The sequence below is a fragment of the Canis aureus genome, chromosome 7, assembly GCF_053574225.1.
Source record: "Canis aureus isolate CA01 chromosome 7, VMU_Caureus_v.1.0, whole genome shotgun sequence".
Lineage (NCBI taxonomy): Eukaryota > Metazoa > Chordata > Mammalia > Carnivora > Canidae > Canis > Canis aureus.
In genome coordinates, this window is record NC_135617.1 from 6,285,850 (window position 1) to 6,306,171 (window position 20,322).

Consider the following 20,322-nt stretch of genomic DNA (forward strand, 5'->3'; position numbering starts at 1 on the left):
AGCAGACATCAAAAAAAAAGGAGATTAGATGTAACTGAGGGACATACTAGCACCGAGGGAAATGAGGCAGGCTCCCAGAGACTAGCAGGTAATTAGAGCATTGGGGAAGGACTCAGGGAGTGCTTACGCCTCCACAAGAGAGTGTCCGTATGGGATGCTGGGCATCAAGCCAGTGAGAAGAGATCTGGGGTTGGACCAGATAAACCACAATGGATAGGTGAGGTAATCGCTCCTCCTCAATTGCTAGGATGATTTATAAGGACCCCCAGGAACTTACATCATCTTTCTGAGAGGAATGAAGGAGAAGAAAAGTGTGCTGTAAAGCCTAAAATTAAGGTCCAATATTATCTGGTAAGATCAGCAGGGCCCTGAATGACTTAATTACAAGTTCCCCTCTCCACTCTGTTCCCACAGATAAGGTCTTCTAGTCCAATGACCTTCCTTCTCACAGGGAACAAGTATAATCCCTGCTATACCTGAGTAGTGGTTTCAGTTCCCTGCCAGACCACAAAAGTATTCAAATGAACCAATCACATTCTCCTGCAGAAATGAGGGGACATCACACTGTCTTGATACTACAAAGCCTGTCTCCATGGTTCCTGGTTGTTCACTCTGTTCCCAAGTGTAACTCCTCTGAGGCCCTGCATTGCTTGCACTGTCCACTTCCCTGGGCTGTGAGAATATGTGACTAGTAAACTGCCATTGATCTCATTTATCCAGTATTCGATGTCATGTGTTTGACCATCCCCATAACCCTAGAGCAGAATCCTTCCCTTACCAACAGGGTGAATAGGAGATAACTAAAACAAAGGGAGCCAGGGATTAATTAATCTTTAATTAATTGATTTTAAACCTGAAACTGACCACTTTGAAGTTCTACGTTTGGCTGAATGACATGGAATTAGAAAATTATCTTTCAGCCATCAGCAGAAGGGGCTTATAAACTTCAGTTCAAAGACAGATAAAGGGAGCTCTATATTTTTATATCAAACCATTGTAATAGGGCAAAAATCACACCACCTTTCACATTTTAATGAGAATTAACAAGAGATCGTTGAATGTTATTTTATACTGAGAGACTAGATAAAATAATTGATTTATCCGGAGAGTTCAAGGATGGGGACTGGAGTTGCTTCAGTGAGAACATTTTATCCTGTTCTTCACATCATTCACTTGTTTTCTAATGATTCTCGGTGGGCCCTGCTAGGGACCCATCATTCACTTGACCCCTGTGACAGTGATGCATCAAGCACCTATTATGTACAAAGCAAAGTGCAGGAACTGTCCAAGCTACAGCAATGGGTTTGACCTCCCAGCCCAATATGAGCCCAGGGAGGCAGAGTTCATTATCCAGCTGCTTCTGACCATCCTCTAAACTCCCATGGTACTTTCTATGCTCATACCTTTGTATAGATTGTATGGATCTCCTTAAAACAATGGTACCAAAAAAGCAGAATATTTTAACAGAAACGTTTATTTTCAGTCCAAATTAGGAGCACAGAAGCCCAGTATCCCATCCAACCTTTCCCTGGTTGGTTCCTTTCATATCGTTCCTGCTCTTCTCTCCCATCAATCCATAGAATGATTTCTCTTTCTCTCAGCCTCTGGGTCTAGCTTTGTTCTCATCCGACTTGTTCAATCTTTGACTGTAGTGCTTATATTTTTTAAATTTGTTTTGTTTATTATGGATGTTTTGACATCTTATTTAAAAACCTTTCTGTCTCATCAAGAGACCACTTATCCTGGTGCTAGCCGGTTCTTAGAGACAGCGAAGGACTCAGCAGGAAGCATGGCTTTGATTTGCAAACCAACCAGTCCAAAGCCATACCTCTTCTATCTGACCCTTGGGTCTATGGAGGCAATTCCTCTGTTTTATTCATCCCAGGACTAGTCAACAGACAGCTAGAGACTACCTCTACAGCCCAAAGCCAACCGGAATTATTCAACCCAGCAGATCTTACACTGTTCACCCTGCCCTCCCTTGCCTTTGCAGGCTCTGGCCTCAGCACTCTCCTTGTTCCTGACCCACACAGATGCTTTCCCATGTGGCTCCGTGAGTCATGCCATACATCCTGTTTCTAGGACCTGTGAATATAATAAACTTTGTTTTTCCTGAGTCTTTTTTGTCCTCTTCTTGTGGCTATACCTGACTGACAATCACATAAAAGAACACAGAACACTGACGTGCTCTCCATCCTGGCAAGTTTGTATGGAACTTTGTAACTAAAGTGCCACAGACACCAGACACACACAATTCCTGGCAGAGTTTTAGAGCCCCAGATACAGCTTCGTGTGCATCCTATGTCTATTAACTTATGGATGCTTGGAGACTATTCAGAAATATAATACATTCAGATGTAAATGTGGCAGCTAGTCTAAGCTACAGAATCAGAAAATATGATATACTCTCTAGAGAGACCAGACTCGAACTACGGGCACCACTACCGACCAAATCATTGGTTCTTCTTTTCCCCACTTTAGTCAATTCCTCATCTAGATCACTGTCCTTTGCAGGACTCGTCCCCCTCCTAGCAATAGAACTGTTTCTAATGCTATGTGGAAAAAGGGGCCTCAAGATAACACCCAATATTTTTAGCACCAGATCCTCTTTATTCCTCCCTCTCCATAGACCCCATATTTTGGAAGATTTTTTTTCTACCAAACATCCATGAAGTATTCTCCTGACTTTAACTGGACGCCACATCAGCCTCCAGCCCAAGCTCGGTGCTGCAGGAAGAGATGAAGAAACATGATATAAAGGAAGAAACAGAGCTCTGGAGTCTGACAAACAGGATGAAAGTTCTGCTGCAACAAGCTGTGTGACCCTGAGCAAGTTATGCAACTTTTCTGAATTTTTATTTGCTCCTCTATAAAAAATGGAGAAAATGGTTTCTGTCCCACAGAGTTGGCACATGGTGGGAGGTCAATAGAAGTAAATTTCTTCTCTCCTTTATCTCAGTTCTTAGAATTCCAGTTAAAAAAAAAAAAAAAGAAAGAAACGACATTTTGTTTACATACTAAGGTTTTGGGCAAATGTGTCTTTTTCATCATGCCTTTTGAAATACGAAATCAGGTCATGGGTTTCTGTCGCAACTCGCTTGGACCCTTGTTTGGTAAACTGTGTCCTGTGTCTTCTGCGAGGGTAGGTCTCATCAGCACAGCTTGTTGGCAGCATTCAAGAATCAGGGAAACTCACGGAAATGAAAGTCTGGCTTGTTGCTTGTGTCAGGGTGCACCTGCCAACCGCCAGCTCCTAATAAAGTCAGGTCTGAGCAGCCTACTAAAATGCCAGAATAGACGCGTGGAATTCTCTAAACTGCTCTGCCACCCTCCAGCTGCCTTACTGTCAATGAACAGTCAAGGGTTTCCTAAAACACCACTCATCTTGTGCGCGACAGAGCTACCCATAGTATGATCCCAGGCAAGCTGCTTCAAATCACAGGGAGCAGGGAATTCATAGGGCACATGCTAAGTTTTTCCTGGATGCAAGGATATAAAAAAGAAAACGACAAAACAAAACAAGAACAAAAACACCTGCAACGTAGCCCTGAAGAGGCCAGGCAAAAGTTGTGGCTCTTCACTTCTTAGACACTGGAGACCAGGACTGTGGTCATAAGCCAGGCCCAAGCTCACAGGAGGTCTTCTCTGTATCTCTCAGAAATCCCCAGATAACCCTGCAGCACACTTTAATATCTCTGTGTTTGGAGACACTTAAGCTGGACGAGCATAAAAATAAATTTAAAAATGAAGGGAGAACCAACGAAAATTTAAGGACTGAGAAGTTGGCGAGGCTTTCTTTAGAGATCCCTTTCTGTACTCTGGTTTGGGCTTGTTGCAAACATGACCGGTACCTTCAGGGTATCTCCTCAAGCTTCTCCTTTTTGCTCTAATCATTCCAAACGAACATCAGGAATACATTCAGACTAGTGGCATTTCTCATGCAATATGTTTTATACTGTTCTACAGAGGTCCTTTATTTTTTTAAAAAGATTTCACTTATTTATTCATGAGAAACACAAGAGACACAGGCAGAGGGAGAAGCAGGCTCCACGCTGGGAGCCCAACATGGGACTTGATCCCAGGTCTCCAGGATCAGGCCCTGCGCTGAGGGTGGCGCTAAACCGCTAAGCCACCAGGGCTGCTCCATAGAGCTCCTTTAAAAGGGACTTTTTGTTTTGTTTTGCCTCCCTCCACTCCTGAATTACAAAGGAATTCAAGCCGTTAAATCTGGGGGTGGCAAACTTTTTCTTAAAGGGTCAGATAGTAAATAGTTTCAGCTTTGTGGATCTTATGGTCTTTGTTGCAGCCACTCAACTCTGTGTGAAAGCAGTCCAAGATAATCTAATCTATAACAAATGGGCATGACTATGTTCTAAAAACCTTCATTTATGGACACTAAAATTTGAATTCCTTAGAACTTTCAGGTGTCCCAGAATGCTACTCTTCTTTTGAAAAATTTTCCCCAACCAATTAAAGATATAAAAGCCATCCTTAGCCCACAAGCCATAAAAAAAAAAAAAAAAAAATCAGGCAGGGGTCTATGACAGATGTTTGCCAAACAGGTAAGATTGATTAGAACCACTGTACAACCCATTTACTTTCAACACAATGATTACTTCACCTGAAATTAAAGATAAGCTCACTTCTCAGGCATTTCTTGTACCAGCTAGTGAAGAACTCCTGCAGTTTGGTGGACATGCCTAGAGGTGACAGGCCCTGGGCAATGTGGTTCCAATGGTCTTGGAGGCCAATACCAATTTCCACCAGAAGCTTGGTGGAGGTCAGGTTGACGGACAGAGTGAAACTGTCATGCTTAGAAACTGCATCTAGGGTGCCTGGGTGGCTCAGTAGGTTAAGTGCCTGCCTTCAGCTCAGATCATGATCTCAGGGTCCTGGGATGGAGCCTCATATTGGGCTGAGCAGCCCGCTTCTCCTTCTCCTGTTGCCCCTGCTTGTGCTCTCTCTCTCCGTCAAATAAATAAATAAAAATCTTAAAAAGAAGAAGAAGAAAAGGAAAAAGAAGAGCCAGAAACATGCATCTATCCTGCAACCAGAGCGATCTATGGCTCATATAGTGGGAGCCAGATATTAAATGATTACAGGGCCACTATCTTGATGTCCTGGAGCTATATTCTTCCTCATAAAAAAGGGAACCTCTTTCTATATAGAAGCATGCTGCTCTCATTCCAGGTAAAAGTTCAGTTCATCCTTTTCAAATTCTGGAGAAGCCTTCAGTTAACATAAGCAAAAAAAGTTCCCTGGAGTAAACAGTCATATTTGCTCAGAGTTGGTGAACTTTGGGGAAGGATGAGGGAACTCCCCCCTACTTCCTTTCTCTTGATTATCTAAGGACTTTTCCTTATTTGCAGGTTTAGCACTAAAATCATCAAGGGGGATGACATTTATCTTTTCACTTCTCTTTCCTGCCTTCTCTCCAGAGTCTATTTTTCTCTCCATACTGCTGTCTGGCATCCATCCTAGTTCTCAGGCTTGGGAGTCAAATGCACCTACGTTCTAGTTTTAGTCTGCCACTTACTAACTGTGTGATTCCAAATACATACACACTCTGAAGAGCCCCAGAGGAAAAAGGCTAGAGGACATGTGATGAATAAGGGACTCATGGAGATATACTGTCCCGAGTGGTTCCCTCTAAAGTCTTTTGAAAGATATACTGAATATACTGAAACCAGACATAGGACACAGTGCCTCCATTCCTGCAGACTGTGCCAGGACAAAGAAAGCCCCTCAAAGCAATTCCTAGGGGAAGCAGACTAGTTCCCCCTGGGAGAATCCTGCATACCCGGAATCCAAAAACAACTTCTGGGGTACAGTTCTATTTCTTCATCTTATGTAAATTCTTTACAAATTCTGACTTGGAGTTTCAGAATCAGAGGGCTAATGAATGGTCCTCCTGACAATTAGAGTCTTTATATCCTACCCACTTGACTAATCTATAGCTCAGAAAGCTGTTTGTCAATAAAAAGAAAATGAATTAGTCTAATTTTATTGTTCTGCTGAATTGATTTGAATCCAGAGATCCCTGATGCTCAGAGTAAAGAAAATCTGGAATAGAAAGAGAAAATATAGTTCAGTTTCCATTCTCTATAGATGCCCATGCTAATGGTGGAATGCAATTACAATCCACAGGTAAGCGCACAGCCTCCTGAGGTCCTCCTCATTGGCTAAATAGTTGCCCTGGGAATTAATCAAAGCAAGTTAATTGATTTTGACAATTTAAGAACAAGCAGAGACCCTCAGGCCTAACCTCTTCCCTTTCCATACAAAACTTATTATTTATCCTAGAAACAGGGTGACTCTCAATCCAAACTAATTTTCTCATCAGTCATGATTAATTAACTAAATAGACCTTCTTTTTTGGTATGCAGAGTAGTTAATACCCACAATTTATTTATCTGAATTTATAAATTTAACTCAGCCAATTCCACTGGCTTCACAGTGAAATTGTGAAGTGCAGTGAAAATTCTTCTAATTAAGGGCTGGAAAAAAAAATAAAACTCTTGGAATCATCTTCAGATTTATAAAAAATATTATTCCCAATTAAACAACCTGAACATTGAAAACAGCAATTGTTGTGCCAACTAACCTATTTAAATCCCATTTAATAAAATCAAGAATATGATAATCCAAAACAAACACATTCTACATGGACTGCCTGTGCAGCAGGATACATTTGGTAGCCACAGTGTTCTGGATCCGGTTGTGCCCCTGACTATTTTAAACTTGTTATTTAATCCTGCCAAGAGTGACCTTCCACGATGGTCATTCAGAGGCACCTGCCCCATACAATTAACTGGAAGGATTCATTCTCCAGCCCTTACCGGATAAGGTGCCTCACTGCAGCGTCAAACTGCAAAAATATAACCTCCCTACGAAGGAGGAGTGCCTGGGACACCTCGGTAGGGTCTTGGGGGCTCTGGAGGCTGTCAATCATTTTCTGTAGCTCTTGAAGCTCAGATTCTGGAAGATAGATGACATTTTAGTCAGATAGTGTGACCTAATGAGCCATCATTTCACCCCTGCAGCTAACTTATTACCTAAATGTATTTCTTTTTGTTTGTGAGTATACTAATTACATGTTTTGCAAGATCAGCAAAGTCTTACGTTCTAGTGGCCAAGGACTGATTTATCTTTCCTTCCTTCCTTCCTCAATAAGATAAAAATTTGCTTTGCTTTTCAGCAGAATAAGAACATACTGTTGAATGAAAGTTTTAAATTTTACAAGGCTACAGCCTCTAGATTGAAAAAAAGAATCAAACGAATGGGAAAATATAGGTCTCAGTAGATCTGTTAGGGGCTTAAAGTTATTATAGATGACAAACCAGCATTCATTCCTCATAGTCGTGCCATACAAATCAACCTCTCTGTCATTGGCTCATGGATTAAAGAAGACTCAAGACTATCCAAGGCAAGCAAGAAATATGCACTCCTGTGTGTGTGCACACACGTGCACACATACACACACCGTCTTCTAGGAGATTCTCATCATTTTAGGAGTAGGTATGAGATATCCTAAACAGACTTATTTTTTGGACCCTTACTGCAAAAGTGGGCCGGATATAACAGACTTATATGTGGTTGTTGTTGTTGTTGTTGTTGTTTTCTTATATGTGTTTTGAATGGAAATTTAAACTGGGGACATTTTGCAGCACTCAGTGCCAAGTTGAGGAAACTGGCCTGCATCTAGATGGCTGTAGTATCTCCATTATTGGCCCAGGAGGGGAGCTAGTCAGAATGGGAGAGCATAGCAAGAAAATGATGAGTCCTTAGGGAGCACTGGTAGGGAAGTGGGGTGGGAGGCCACCCTTCCAGGGCTAAATAGAATGTCAGCTGATCTGAAATGTTCCTCAACTCCCACTGAGGACAGTGATAGCTTTCTACATCCCTGCTATGGGAAGAGGATTGTGGAAACTGATCACTGGGCCTGATATGCAGCCCAAGGCAGAAGAGAAATGGGATAGCTATGAGGCACTTCCAGAGTTTCTCTCTCAATAGCTTGTCCAGACTTGAGCAGCCTCCTCCCCTCTCTGACCTGGTTTTGGATATCTTCCCACATGCATGGAAGGCAGAGGAATTGAGGGAATGGGGAAGCTGTCCATGAAAGCCTGACTAGGGCAGAATCAGGACTGAGAAGAGATGCTTATAATTGTAATATATACTTTTGGCTTTAGGAAAAGATGAGCAGTCCAGATTTCATATCCATCTGACACTTTACATACAAGAAAAAAATGTTTTTTAGGTACTTGTCCAGCCCCTGAAAAATTGGATCCAATCATCAAAATTTTTATGACTTCTCTATAAATCGGATGGTCATATTATACTGAAAAGAAACTTCCACCAGAAGAGGAGTCATGTTAGGGTGAATTCTACAAGAATTTTAGGGGTGGGTGGGAGGAGGGGTTGTCAGTGAGCCTTGTTTGTTCAAGGCCTAGCATGATGGTCTGCAAGCGATACATTTTGTCAGGCTAAGCAGCAACCAGTTGGGGAACGTTTAGAATCCTCCGCAATAACGATGAAAAAAGAAAATAAAGTTGCCCACACCCTGTGATGAAAGCTCTGTTAAATGTAAAGTGTGTTTGGACAAGGGCTAGAAGGCAGTGAAAACAAATAAGAATATCTCTCTTGTTACAGTGGCTGGTTGCAGATAATTTTTCTCTTTTCATTACTTCCATTATCGTTTATGTGCATGCTGTGTGTGCCCCTTTACACTACGTCACTTCCCAGCAAAATTGTTCTGTGCTGATAGGTAGCAGAAACATTATCACCAAAACACAGATGTGGAGGTGAGGACCCGCCTTTCTTTGTTGTTTATGGATTTTAGGATCCTTATTTAGGTTTCCCTTTCTTAGTGGCATCAGGCTGCTGCTGGGTGGGAGGGAAGGTGGCAGGGAGGGCAGGGAAGGCAGTGGTGGTGGTGGGGTTGGAAGTAGATCCTCAGCCAGGAAACGTCGGGAAACATATGAGCCTTTCCCCAGGAGTGTCCCATTTGGGAAATGAGAAAGAGAGAGGGAGAGAGAGGAATCACAATGGCCCTGTCTCCACGTGAATACTCACAAGCCAGTACATTTTGTGCCTAGTTTGTCTCAAGAGTTCCTGAAACCCTAAGTTTAGTGGATAGTATCTGGGCTTTAATTGGCCTCCTAAACCTTTACCAGGAAATCACAGTGTAAACTCCCACGGGCTGATTACATCCTCTGCTGATCCAAAGGGAGTTGCTGGCTTTCAAGGAAGGAGAGGATTTGGCAGGGTCCATAGAGCTTGTGCTCAGTGTCGAAGAGCTGCTTCCTCGGTCAAGTGGGAGGACCAACGCTGAAATCTGGAGTGTCCTCTTAAAGAATATTTTAAAGCATATAAGCCCACAAAAGTCATTTCGTCAAACTCCAAACAGCTTGGCAAGAGCTGAGAGGAGCTGGGCGAGGATAGGAAGAGACCATCTTCTCTGCTCACCTTACTTCTTGCCTCCTTCTGGGAAGCGGGCCAGCAACTGAGGAACCAAGGCTGTTTTTTGTTTTGTTTTGTTTTGTTTTTTTTAAGAGATGATTATCGTAGAGTGGGAATTTTTTTTTTTTTTTTAAGTTCAGTTTGCTCTTTATCTATTTTCAGCAGAGTATGCAGAACTTTGCACATTCTCCCTGGAGCACAAATGTTTTCACTGGCAACAGGACAAGTGCATGTTTCTAATTGCACACCTTGGAAAGCCCGGGCCCCACATACTTCAAGGGTTTCTGGTTCAGAGGTCTAGAAATAGTAAGAAACCGATTCCCTTCATCTGGAAGGAAATCATTGTCCTCGACAATTCATCCTCACTTGCTACTGTTCCTCAGTGTCGCACTGGTAGGTGATTCACCCTTCTCTGGACTCGCCATGTGCCATGTGGCCCATCACCTTTGTGGTGTCCTTTCCTGTCTTACCCAGACCATCCCTCCTAGTTCTCTCATTGATTCAAGTGAGGGCAAGTATCCCCAGATCACCGTCCCTGCATGCTGTCCTCCCAGCTGCCGTAGGAGCTCCTATGTGGGATCTTCCTTTGGAAAGTTGCCTTTGACTCTATCTTGGCTTCTATCTCATCTCCATGTGACACTTGTCTCCTGGTCTCAGGGACAGGGAAAAGGCTCTAAGTGTGCTTTGGAACTTTTCTACTCTCTTGATTCTTACACTGAGGACGAGATCTCGGTAGTCTGCGCCAATTCTGCATTTTCTGCTAAGTCCGCACCAATCCAGCCCTTCTTCAGGATGCTCCTCCTCAGAGACAGAGAACCATCTTCCTCCAGGACTGCCACTCATTCCCTTCCCGAGGTCTCCCATCTGAACATTTACAGATTTCTTCAGTGCTCAGTAGCACCCTGAAAATCTACCAGCAAACAAGTGCGGGTCTCCCACAGACATCTTTATGCACTGGCCAGAGGGGAACCTGTTTGAGGACTGCTAGGTTTAAATAGGCATATTATTATGTCATTCCATCGGCTCTTCTCATCCTTTAAAATCTTTGGCTACTCTGTTATAATATATTGTGATTAATGAATAATTAAATGACTAATGATATCATTTGGCTGCAAGTCAAATTATTAAAATAATGAGATTAGTTTCCCTACTTTTGACCAACTCAGCTTACTAAGCATTTCAGTCTTTACCTTGTGTGTTTACCTTAGAATTTAGTGCTTTGTTACGGTTTATGGTTTAACACTTGGTAGATAAAACTAAAGCTTCAGTCATTCTTACTTTAGGACCATCAGGCTACTCTTAGCTAATGGAGGACTGTCTGCAAAAATTCTTGACAATAAATGCTTGGCTCTGACCTTGCCATATTAGCTCACATAGGCCAAAAAGGGAATGAAAGAAAATGAGTGTGTAGTAGGGGCATGCACATTCTTATAGAAATTTTAGAGACATTTTAACCCACAGAGCATCTCCATGAAACAGGTATTATCACCTCCATTTTATAGATGGAGAGATACCCAGAGAGTAAAGTGTCCAGCTTCCAGTAACCAATTGGTAGATACGGGGTAAAAAAAGCTTTACTTTTTTTAGGCTTGCCCACTCCTAGCTTGCTTTACTTTGTGTTCTAACCTGTAACTATGGAGTTAATTATTTAGAGACAGTATATCATGAGGTTTTTTCCCTCTGCCCTTCTTCTCACTGTCATTTATGAAAAAATATTTTAGTTCTATCTTTCTGAGTTTTAAGATCTTCATATTAATTAACTAAATGGAGGGGAGGGAAATCTTTTCACAATGTATGTGTATGTCATTTCATGACATTTTACACTTTAAATAGCTTACAATTTTATTTGCCAATTATACTTCAGTGAAGTTGGGGGAAGAAAAGAGCTTCACAGAATTTGAAGTGAATATTGAAGGTGATCTGAGTCACCTCTAAACACTTACCAATGCCTTCAATTCCTCCCCAGTCACCTTTCAGGAGGTGAGCACTTAGAGGAAATTCAAAACATGTTGCACAATTTCCAAGTTTAGCAAAACTGAAAAGGTAGGCCACAATGTCATGGAGAGGAGCCATCAGCTGTAGAGTTAGCTGTAAGGCTTGAAAAGCTGCCTATGGGTAAAATCAACACAAAGAAATTTTAAGAGGTTTTTAAGACATGTATAAAAAGATATGAGCATCGATTAGGAATAGTATCTTTAAACAAAAATATCAAACATTTTCACAATATAGGATAATAATCACAGGATAATATCTGAAAAACAGAACAACAAACCTATTCATCAACCAGATTACATGCCTTTGGAGAAGGTGACTCAAGGAGTGAGGGGCTTAAAACAATATGTTTCTCTTTGTTTAAGGCCATTGGTGACCATAAACACAGGAAAATGTGTTTGTATGACCACTGATGTATTACAAGGGTCACAGATAAACTCCTAGCAGGAACCCATATTCAGACAACATTGCCCTGAGGGAATACCTGTAAGCAAAGCATAGATATTGATCAATGTGGTTCAAACACACAACTAAAAAAATCAAACATCGATCTTAAATATTAATGTTCAAGTGAAGGAAAAGTGGAAAATTATGATCTAACTGAAAGAAGGTAGTATTTTTACGTATATATTTTAAAACACTTAAAAATTCTTCAATGAAAGAATAATTTTTTTAATTATTTGAGGAAACTCCATGCTGTTTTCCATAATGGCTGCCCCAACTTACATTCCCATCCACAGTGCACAAGAATTCCCTTTTCTCCACATCCGTGCCAATATTGCTGTCTCTTGTCATTTTGACAATAGCCATCCTAACAGGTATGGGGTGCTCTCTCATTGTGGTTTTGATTTGCATCTCTCTGAGGCTTAGCAATGTTGAGCATCTTTTCATGTACCTGTTGGCCATCTGGTTGTCTTCTTTGGAGAAATGTTTATACATGCCTTTGCCCATTTTAAAATCAGATTTTATTGTTGTTGTTGAGTTATAGACGTTCCTTACATATTTCAGGTATTACCCCCTTATCAGATACGTGGTTTGCAAATATTTTTCCCATTCTGTAAGTTGCCTTTTCATTTTGTTGATGGTTTTCTTTGTTGAGCAGAAGCTTTTTAGTTTGATGTGGCCCCACTTACTTATTTTTGCTTTTGTTGCCTATGCTTTTCATTTTATATCCAAAAAATTATCATCCAGACCAATGTCAAGGAGCTTTTCCCATTTTCCTCTGAGAGTTTTCCAGTTTCCAGTGTTACATTTAGTCTCTAATTCACTTCAATTTAATATTTGTGAGAAGTGAAAGATAGCAGTCCAGTGTCATTCTTTTGCATGTAGAACTACCATATGATCCTCCCACTTCTGGGTACATATCCAAAATCAGTATCCCAAAGAGATTATCTACACTCTTATGTCTATTCATTACTCACAATAGCCGAGCTACGGAAACAGTCGAAGTGTCCAGTGGATAAATGGAGAAAAAAATGTGAAATACACACACACACACACACACACACACACACAGAGGAATATTATTCAGACATTAAAAAAAGAAAACCCTGCCATTTGCAATAACATGGATGAACCTGGAGAATATTATGCTAAGTAAAACAACCAGATAGGGAAAGACACATACCGTACAATCTCACATGTGTAATCTAAAAAACAAATAAAACGTCGAACTCATAGAAAGACAGTTACCAAGGGGCGGGAAATGGATAGATGTTGGTCAAAGGGTGCAAATTTTCAGTTACCAGATGAATAGATTCTAATGCACAGCATGGTGCCTACAGTTAATGATAATGTATTGGATAATTGGAATTTGCTAGGGGAGTAGGTAAGTGTTCTTACCACACACAAAAGAAGGTGACTATGTGAGGTGATAGATATGTTAATCAATTTAAGTTGGGGTAATCATTTCATAATGTACACATATGTTAAATCATATTGTACACTTCAAATATATACATTTATTTGTTACATCTCAATAAAACTGGGGCAGGGGAAAAAAGGGTAAGAAACCTAGGTTGTTAAACAGATCTTCATCCAACAAAGAAAAATCAGAATGTTCCTGAATTGCTATTTTTCAAAACTGCACTTTACTTAGAAAATACTTATTTGAGTGCTCTGTGTATTTCTAGGTCTACTCTTTTTTTTTTTTTTTTTTTTTTTTTAATGGTTAACAATGTTATCCTCTCCCAGCAAGTTAGGTACAGAGAACAACCCCTGAAAAAAACAGGCTGATTACTAGGATTGTGATCTCAACTTGTCATTAAGCTTCAGGGCATCAGGGTGGGGTTCTCGGGAAGGGCTTGGGAGGAAATTGAGGATTAATAAGGAATGTGGGGAGCTCGAATTAGTGTGCATTAGTGACTAGGGAGAAACAGAACTCGGGAAATAACGAGGCCCAGGAGAAATGATTATAAAGCAGACAAAAAGTACGGGGAGCTGTGTGAAGATTTCAGTTCTTATTTAGCTCTGGAAGAGAACAAGAGACGTTCTCTGAAATGGATACTATCAACCATGAGACCTAAAACCGCAGCCAGTTTTCATTCTGGCACACATAAAAAAAATACAAACCTTTTCTGGCAGAGTTTTGAACATAACCAGCACTTCAGAAGGATGGGGAATGAACCATAAATTGAGGAAGACTTTCCCGTCGGCAGACAGCAGACACCGTGGCCGGGGCTGAAACCTCCTGCAGCATTAGAAGAGACCGTGGGTAGGCACAGCATTTCTCTTTAAGAAAGAGGCGCCCCAAGTGAACTATTTATAACCACCGCCCTGCAGCCACAGCAACGGGCTGGGCTGTGGTGACACCGAGCAGGCCCAGCGTCCCAGCCTGGGCCAGCAGGCCTCCTTGTCAGGCCGGCACAGGTGGCCCCGGTTATAAATAGCCCTGGAGAAAAGCAGTGAGGCCACTTTTAGCCTCAGCCTCGGGTTGGAGGAAGCAGTGGGCTTGCAGGGAGGGAGGGAAGGTGTGGTAAGAATCAGGCGGCTCGCACCATCCTGGGGGTTACGTATTTTCTCACTTGTTTCTTATGACCTTAGACCGGACCTGTTCTGTCGTTTCACAGATGAGGAAATTGAGGCCCTATGAGATCTTGCCTGCCCAGCTCCTAAGAGACGAAGTTGATACAGGCAGATCTGTCCAGTTCTAGAATCCAAGCTCTAGGCACCAGCCTCTATTTTCCTTCCTCCCCTATCCATGTTTTTTGCCAGGTTCTCCAGACTCTGGCCCTCTTTTAACTTCCTTCTCCTCACTGCCCTCCCCTTCCTCCGAATACAGTATGATTTCTTAGGGGGGCACCATAGCTGTCTCTTTGGTGTAGGTTTACAGACAGACACATAATCCATGTATGTCTGGTTTAAGAATTCACACAAGCCCAGGTACCAACCACCTGGCCTGAGCGGCACAATGTCACCAGCTCCTCTGAAGCCTGACGTGTGCCTCCCTGGTGGCCCTCGGAGAAACCACCATCTGAATTTCACACTCATCACTGTTGGTTTTTCTTTGTAGTTTTACCACAAGTGATAAACCATGAAAAGATTATTTTGTTGGGTTTTTCCTGTTTTTGACCTTCACACCAATGGAAGCTCATGGTCTTTCTAGCACACTCATTGGGGAAGGTGGCGCCTTGACCTGGCTTCTGTATCACCTCAGGAATGGGGTGGCCCACTGCAACAGAGGGTGGGGTGAGGGGGCTGCTTTCCTTGAACGGATTTGATGCCTTTACGTCTAATTGTGCTCATCTGGTGTGAAAATGGCGCTATGTGCAGTTGACGGGTGTGGATTCTGGCATCGGAGGACCCCGTTTTGAGACCCACTTCCATCCCCCACAGCTGTGTGGCCTTGGATGCATCTGAGTCCTTTCATACATAAAATGAGGATAATGCTTCCTAACTCACAGGATTGGTGTAAGCAATAACTTTTTAAAATAGCACCAAGCACGTGAAAAGTATTCTATAAATTGTGAGGTGCTATACAAAGCTTGTTATTAGGGATGCCTGGTTGGCTCAGCGGTTGGCCGTCTGCCTTTGTCCCAGGGCATGATCCTGGGTCCCGGGATTGACTCTCATATCGGGCTCCCCGCATGGAGTCTGCTTCTCCCTGTGCCTGTGTCTCTGCCTCTCTCTGTGTGTCTCATGAATAAATAAATAAAATCTTTAAAAAACAAAACAAAAAAATCAAAGCTTGTTATTAGGATGCTAATGTGAGGGTATCTAGCAGAGTGGCCAAGGGTGGGTGGAGGGCAAGGGATGCCTGTGGCCCAGTAGAGAGGCATGTAAGTACCCTCAAGGGGAGAGGATGTGTGTGGGGGTACTTGTTAACAAGTGGGAACCTGACACACTAATGAGAGCACATCCTAAAACTGAGGCTTATAGGGACGGGCTAGAGACAAGTGCCACCTCAAGCCTGTCTCAGGTATGCTGGACAAGGCAGGCCTTGCAGGCAGAGAGACAGACAGTGGAAGGAGGTGTGCAGTGGGTATGGAGCCCTCACCCTCACATCAACCCCTGCCCAGGGCACCTGGGGTCCACCTCAGCCCTCAGCTCTGCTCTTCCCACTCTGCCCCTAGTCCTGGACAGTTGTGTTCACTCTTCTGGTTGCAAAGGCCATCTATTCGCCAGTGACACCTGAATCCACATGTGTACGCCTGGTCCCCTCCACAGCTCCAGACTCCCAACCTGCTTCCTCTTGGCTGGCAGTGTTTCAGATCATCTCAATGGAACAAGGCAAGAACTGAACTCCTTATTCTCTTCCACTCCAATCCTGTGGCTGCTCTGTGCTCAAAAGAACCACAAACCCCTGTCCCTAAAATCCGGAAATCAGGGAGTCATTTTTAGAGCCTCCCTTCTCCTTTTCTCTCCAGGTCCTCCTCATCCCACTATCCTCTCATACCTGTACCCAGTTTTCATTCCCACTTCCACTGTCCATAGCAAGGACTCTGGGTGGGAGGGTCCCGTCTCATCTTCCGGGGAGGGGCACTTTGGACTTCACAGGGATGTTTTTTGACTCTTGTTATTGTTTCTGGGTCTCTGGGAGAGATTCAGATGACCCTTTCCACTTATTAAGTAAAACGTAATTCATTTTAACTGAGGGCTGAATGTTTTGAATATCAAACATTCTGAGCATGAGACTTTTTAAATCATTAAAACTTTACATGAAGTAAATCATTGGCCTGAAAGCTACCTTTCAAGTCTCAGGGTTTTTTAACCAGGTCATTTGAAGCTTGGGAACAAAGGATGGTGTTAGATTGGAGAATTTCCTTTATTTCAGCAACCACAAAGTCAGACTACCTTGTCCTGGAGCAGATCAAAGGAAGTGTAATCCAGTCTTATCTCTATTGTTCAATTCACAATGTCCAAAGGTGCCCCCAAAGAAACATCAAATATCAACAATAAAAAGTCATCAGGCCTGTGGCTGATGAGGTTGCACATGAGGTTGCAGACCAAGGGGCTGGCAACAGCAGTGTGGTTGAACCAGTCCTTGGCCTTGGAGAAGCACATATATCCCTGAACCTTCTACCAAGTGTTATCCTCCGCTCTCCTTGTGGATGGCCCGTCAACTCCCTAGGCTGTCAGTTCCTTGACCTGCTCCACAGCATCCCCCTTCACCTTCATTCCCCTTCAGCCATCCACTCTGAGGCCACATTCCAGACCTTATCATTACCTGGGACCACATTATCTCCAAAGACTTAAACTCAACATCCCACTTTCCCATCTCAACCTTTTATTCCAGTTTTCTCACTCATTCAGTCCCAGTAAACCTCCTTATCCCTCTAAAATATGCTCCTTGACATCATCCAGCCCTCTGGTCTTCCCCCTTCCATCCGTCAGTTCCATTCTGGTCTTCCTCCCTTCCCTGCCTAGATTGGGTCTCACAGTGAAGCATAGGAACTACTCTCTCACCAGAACCTTCCAGTCTCTGTTTCTTTGTATTTACGACCCACCTACCCAGCAAAACCCCAACTCTGGATCCCTCCAGCTATTATGCTTTCTGCTTCTAGTTGCATGTTGCTGCGCACAGCTGGAGGAAATCACACCGCTAATTCTATTGATGCAGCAACAAGTAAATGGTTTCCAGCCTGAGCTGTGTCACCCTGGGACAGCCCTATTCTTTCCTTTGATCAGCTTTCATGCCCATTTCCTTTTCTAATAATTCCAAGACTTCTTTCAGCCTCATACCAAATTCCTGCCAGCAGATGATGATATGGTCTGTTATTTCATAACTGAATTAAAAGCCATTGGCTAGAACTTACCCTACTTCCTGTGGGCCCTGCCCCCTGCCCCCATCCTCTCTTTCAATCAAGGTCAAAGGCAGAGGTACACACCTGGGATATGAAATGAAGATGGCCACTGCCCTCAAGATTCTTACATTTATGAGGCAGCTAGACATGCAAACATGATTGAGGAGAGAAGCACGGTGCAATGGAAGCACAGTTGGCCCTTGAACAACACAGGGGTTAAGGGGTGCTGACCCACCCTGAAGTGGAAAATCTGTGCATAATTTTGACTGCTCAAAAACTTAACTGCGAATAGCCTATTGTTGACCAGAAGCCTTACTTATACATCAATAGTCAATAAACACATATTTTTATGTTATATATATTATATACTCTATTCTGATAATAAAGTTAACTAGAGAAAAGAAAATGTTATTAAGAAAATCATAAGGGAGAGAAAATATATTTACAGTATTTTACTATAGTTATATAAAAAAATTACTGTTTAAGTGGACCTGTGCATTCAAAGCCATGTTGTTCAAGGGTCAACTGTATGTGAAAGTGCAGCGAACATGCGGAATAGGAAGCGTCTGAGACCTGTTGGAAGGTTATTGGAAGAAATTCACCACTGAGGCTTCTGAGCTGTGATTCATTATCTTCCTCTCTACGTTTCTTCCTCTTTATGGCACTGCCATTTTTCCCCACTTAAAGAAATTGTGGTAAAATATACATAACATGAAAATTATCATTGTAACCATTTTTAAATGTCCAATTCAGTGGCATTAAGTGCATTCACATTGTTGTGCAATTGTCATCATCATCATCTCCAGAACTTTTTTCCATCTTCTAAAACGGAAACTACCAGTTAAATAATAATTGCACTGCCACTTTCGCATTTACTCAAGCCAGAGACTCTGGATAACACCCTAGATTCCTCCTTTTCTTTTAGCTTCCCGTTGAATCCAGCACCTGGCCAACTGATTTCGCCTCCTAAACATCTCCTCTCTCTACAGTTTCAGCAGCTTCCTAAATGAGATCTGTGACAATCATCTTACTACACTTTCCCTGCTGTTGAAGGACAAATGCCAGACTTCTAGATCTTGCCCATCCTTCTGTAGATTCTACTCCCCCTTGCTTATCCTCACAGACTCTGGGTAGGAACCACTCAAAGAGCCCACGTGCTGTCTTACATCTCTGTGTCACTCTACATGGGGCTCTCTCAGCTTGAACTGAAGTTCTTTCCCTTGTCTACCTGAAATACTAACCATCCTTTAAGACCTAGGTTAAGCATCCCCTTTTCCCTGCAGCCTGCCTTGCTCCCCATCCCCATCTCCCCAATCTTTTAGATAATACTGAACATTTCCCGGTGGGTGCTTTTATTATACTCTTATTTTATTCTTTGTCACAATGTACTGTAATCACCTATTTCCCTTTGCCTGAATGGCAAGGACCATGTCTATTCATTGTTGTACAGCACTTGGCACCAAGGTTGCCATGTACAGCTGTTCAGGCTGCACTCTGAGGCAGCCAGCAGTGGCCAAGATCCAGCTTATGTGTTACTTGCCAAGCTCTGCACCCTGGCATGGGGCTACACCTGCCCAGACAAAGGAGAGCCTCTTCTAATGGGCATAAAACACCATATGGGATCCTGCCAGCTCTGATTAATGTAAGAATTTGATTAATGTTAGTATCCTCTCTCTCCCTTCTTCACCCCTCTATCAGTTGACACCACTGCTCTTGGAGTGTGGCCAAGTATCATCCCAGTCTCCAGATTCTAGCCTTCTCTGGAGCTATGAAAAGCAAGGAGGCCTCAAGGGGCATCCTTCTTAGGAGGAGAACTCCCATTGGCTCCTCTTCTATAGAGGTTTTGGTTTGAGGATAAGGTGGTCTCTGTTAAAACTAAACACAGTACATTGCAGCCTTTAAAAGATTAAGTAGCATCTTGGAATCTTAAACCTACAGAACTCACGGGGCTCTTCTGGTCAAGGGATGGCAAACATAAGCAGGGAGGCCACCTTTTCCCTGTTCTTGGCCATAGTAGACATTGCCAATCAATTGCAGCACTATCATAAGCTTGGGATGTCTCAGAATCCTCAGCAGGGCATTCATTGTTAGAGTGGACATTTAAAAGAAAACTTCTTATCTTTGACCTAACCCAACTCCATATTTTAAGAATAAGTAAGTGAGAACCTCTGTCCTCCATGACCCTCATAATTCCCCAACTCTGTCCCTTCATCTCTAGTTAAACTTGTCCTGGGGTGATTCCCATCTATCATTTCATGAATATTTTCAAATGACCCCTTTCCAGGAAGTCTTTCCTTGGCCATTCCATTCCTTAGAATCAAGCTCTAGATACTCTAACACTAAAAATTTTAGCATGTTTAACTTTAGAGAGCTGCTTCAATTTCCTCACTCATCAGATGAAGAGTTAAGGTTCAGAGAATGAAGAGAAGTGATTGTCCTGAGGGCAGCTTATAACTGAGCCAGGTAAAGTCCAAATAATCTAACTCCCAGGCCATGGCTTGTTCCACTGTACCTCCTTGTGGCTGATGTTCATTTTTATTAATACTCAGTGCATGGAATCATAGACTTTGGAGTTAAAAATAATCTTCTATAATACTTCTAAAATCTTCCATATAAGACAGAAGTTCCT

General features: G+C 42.6%; 1 protein-coding gene across 1 annotated transcript in view; it reads right to left on the reverse strand.

Annotated features, from left to right (window-relative positions):
- LOC144317014 (uncharacterized) overlaps positions 1–20,322 on the reverse strand; it is a 140,085-nt gene that overhangs the window by 48,728 nt on the left and 71,035 nt on the right. Inside the window, exons 27-29 of the mRNA XM_077902844.1 lie at positions 14,023–14,140; positions 11,403–11,568; positions 6,840–6,978 (exon numbers count right to left, since the gene is read on the reverse strand). Coding sequence (XP_077758970.1) covers positions 6,840–6,978; positions 11,403–11,568; positions 14,023–14,140 — 423 coding nt within the window. The remainder of the gene's footprint in view (positions 1–6,839; positions 6,979–11,402; positions 11,569–14,022; positions 14,141–20,322) is intronic.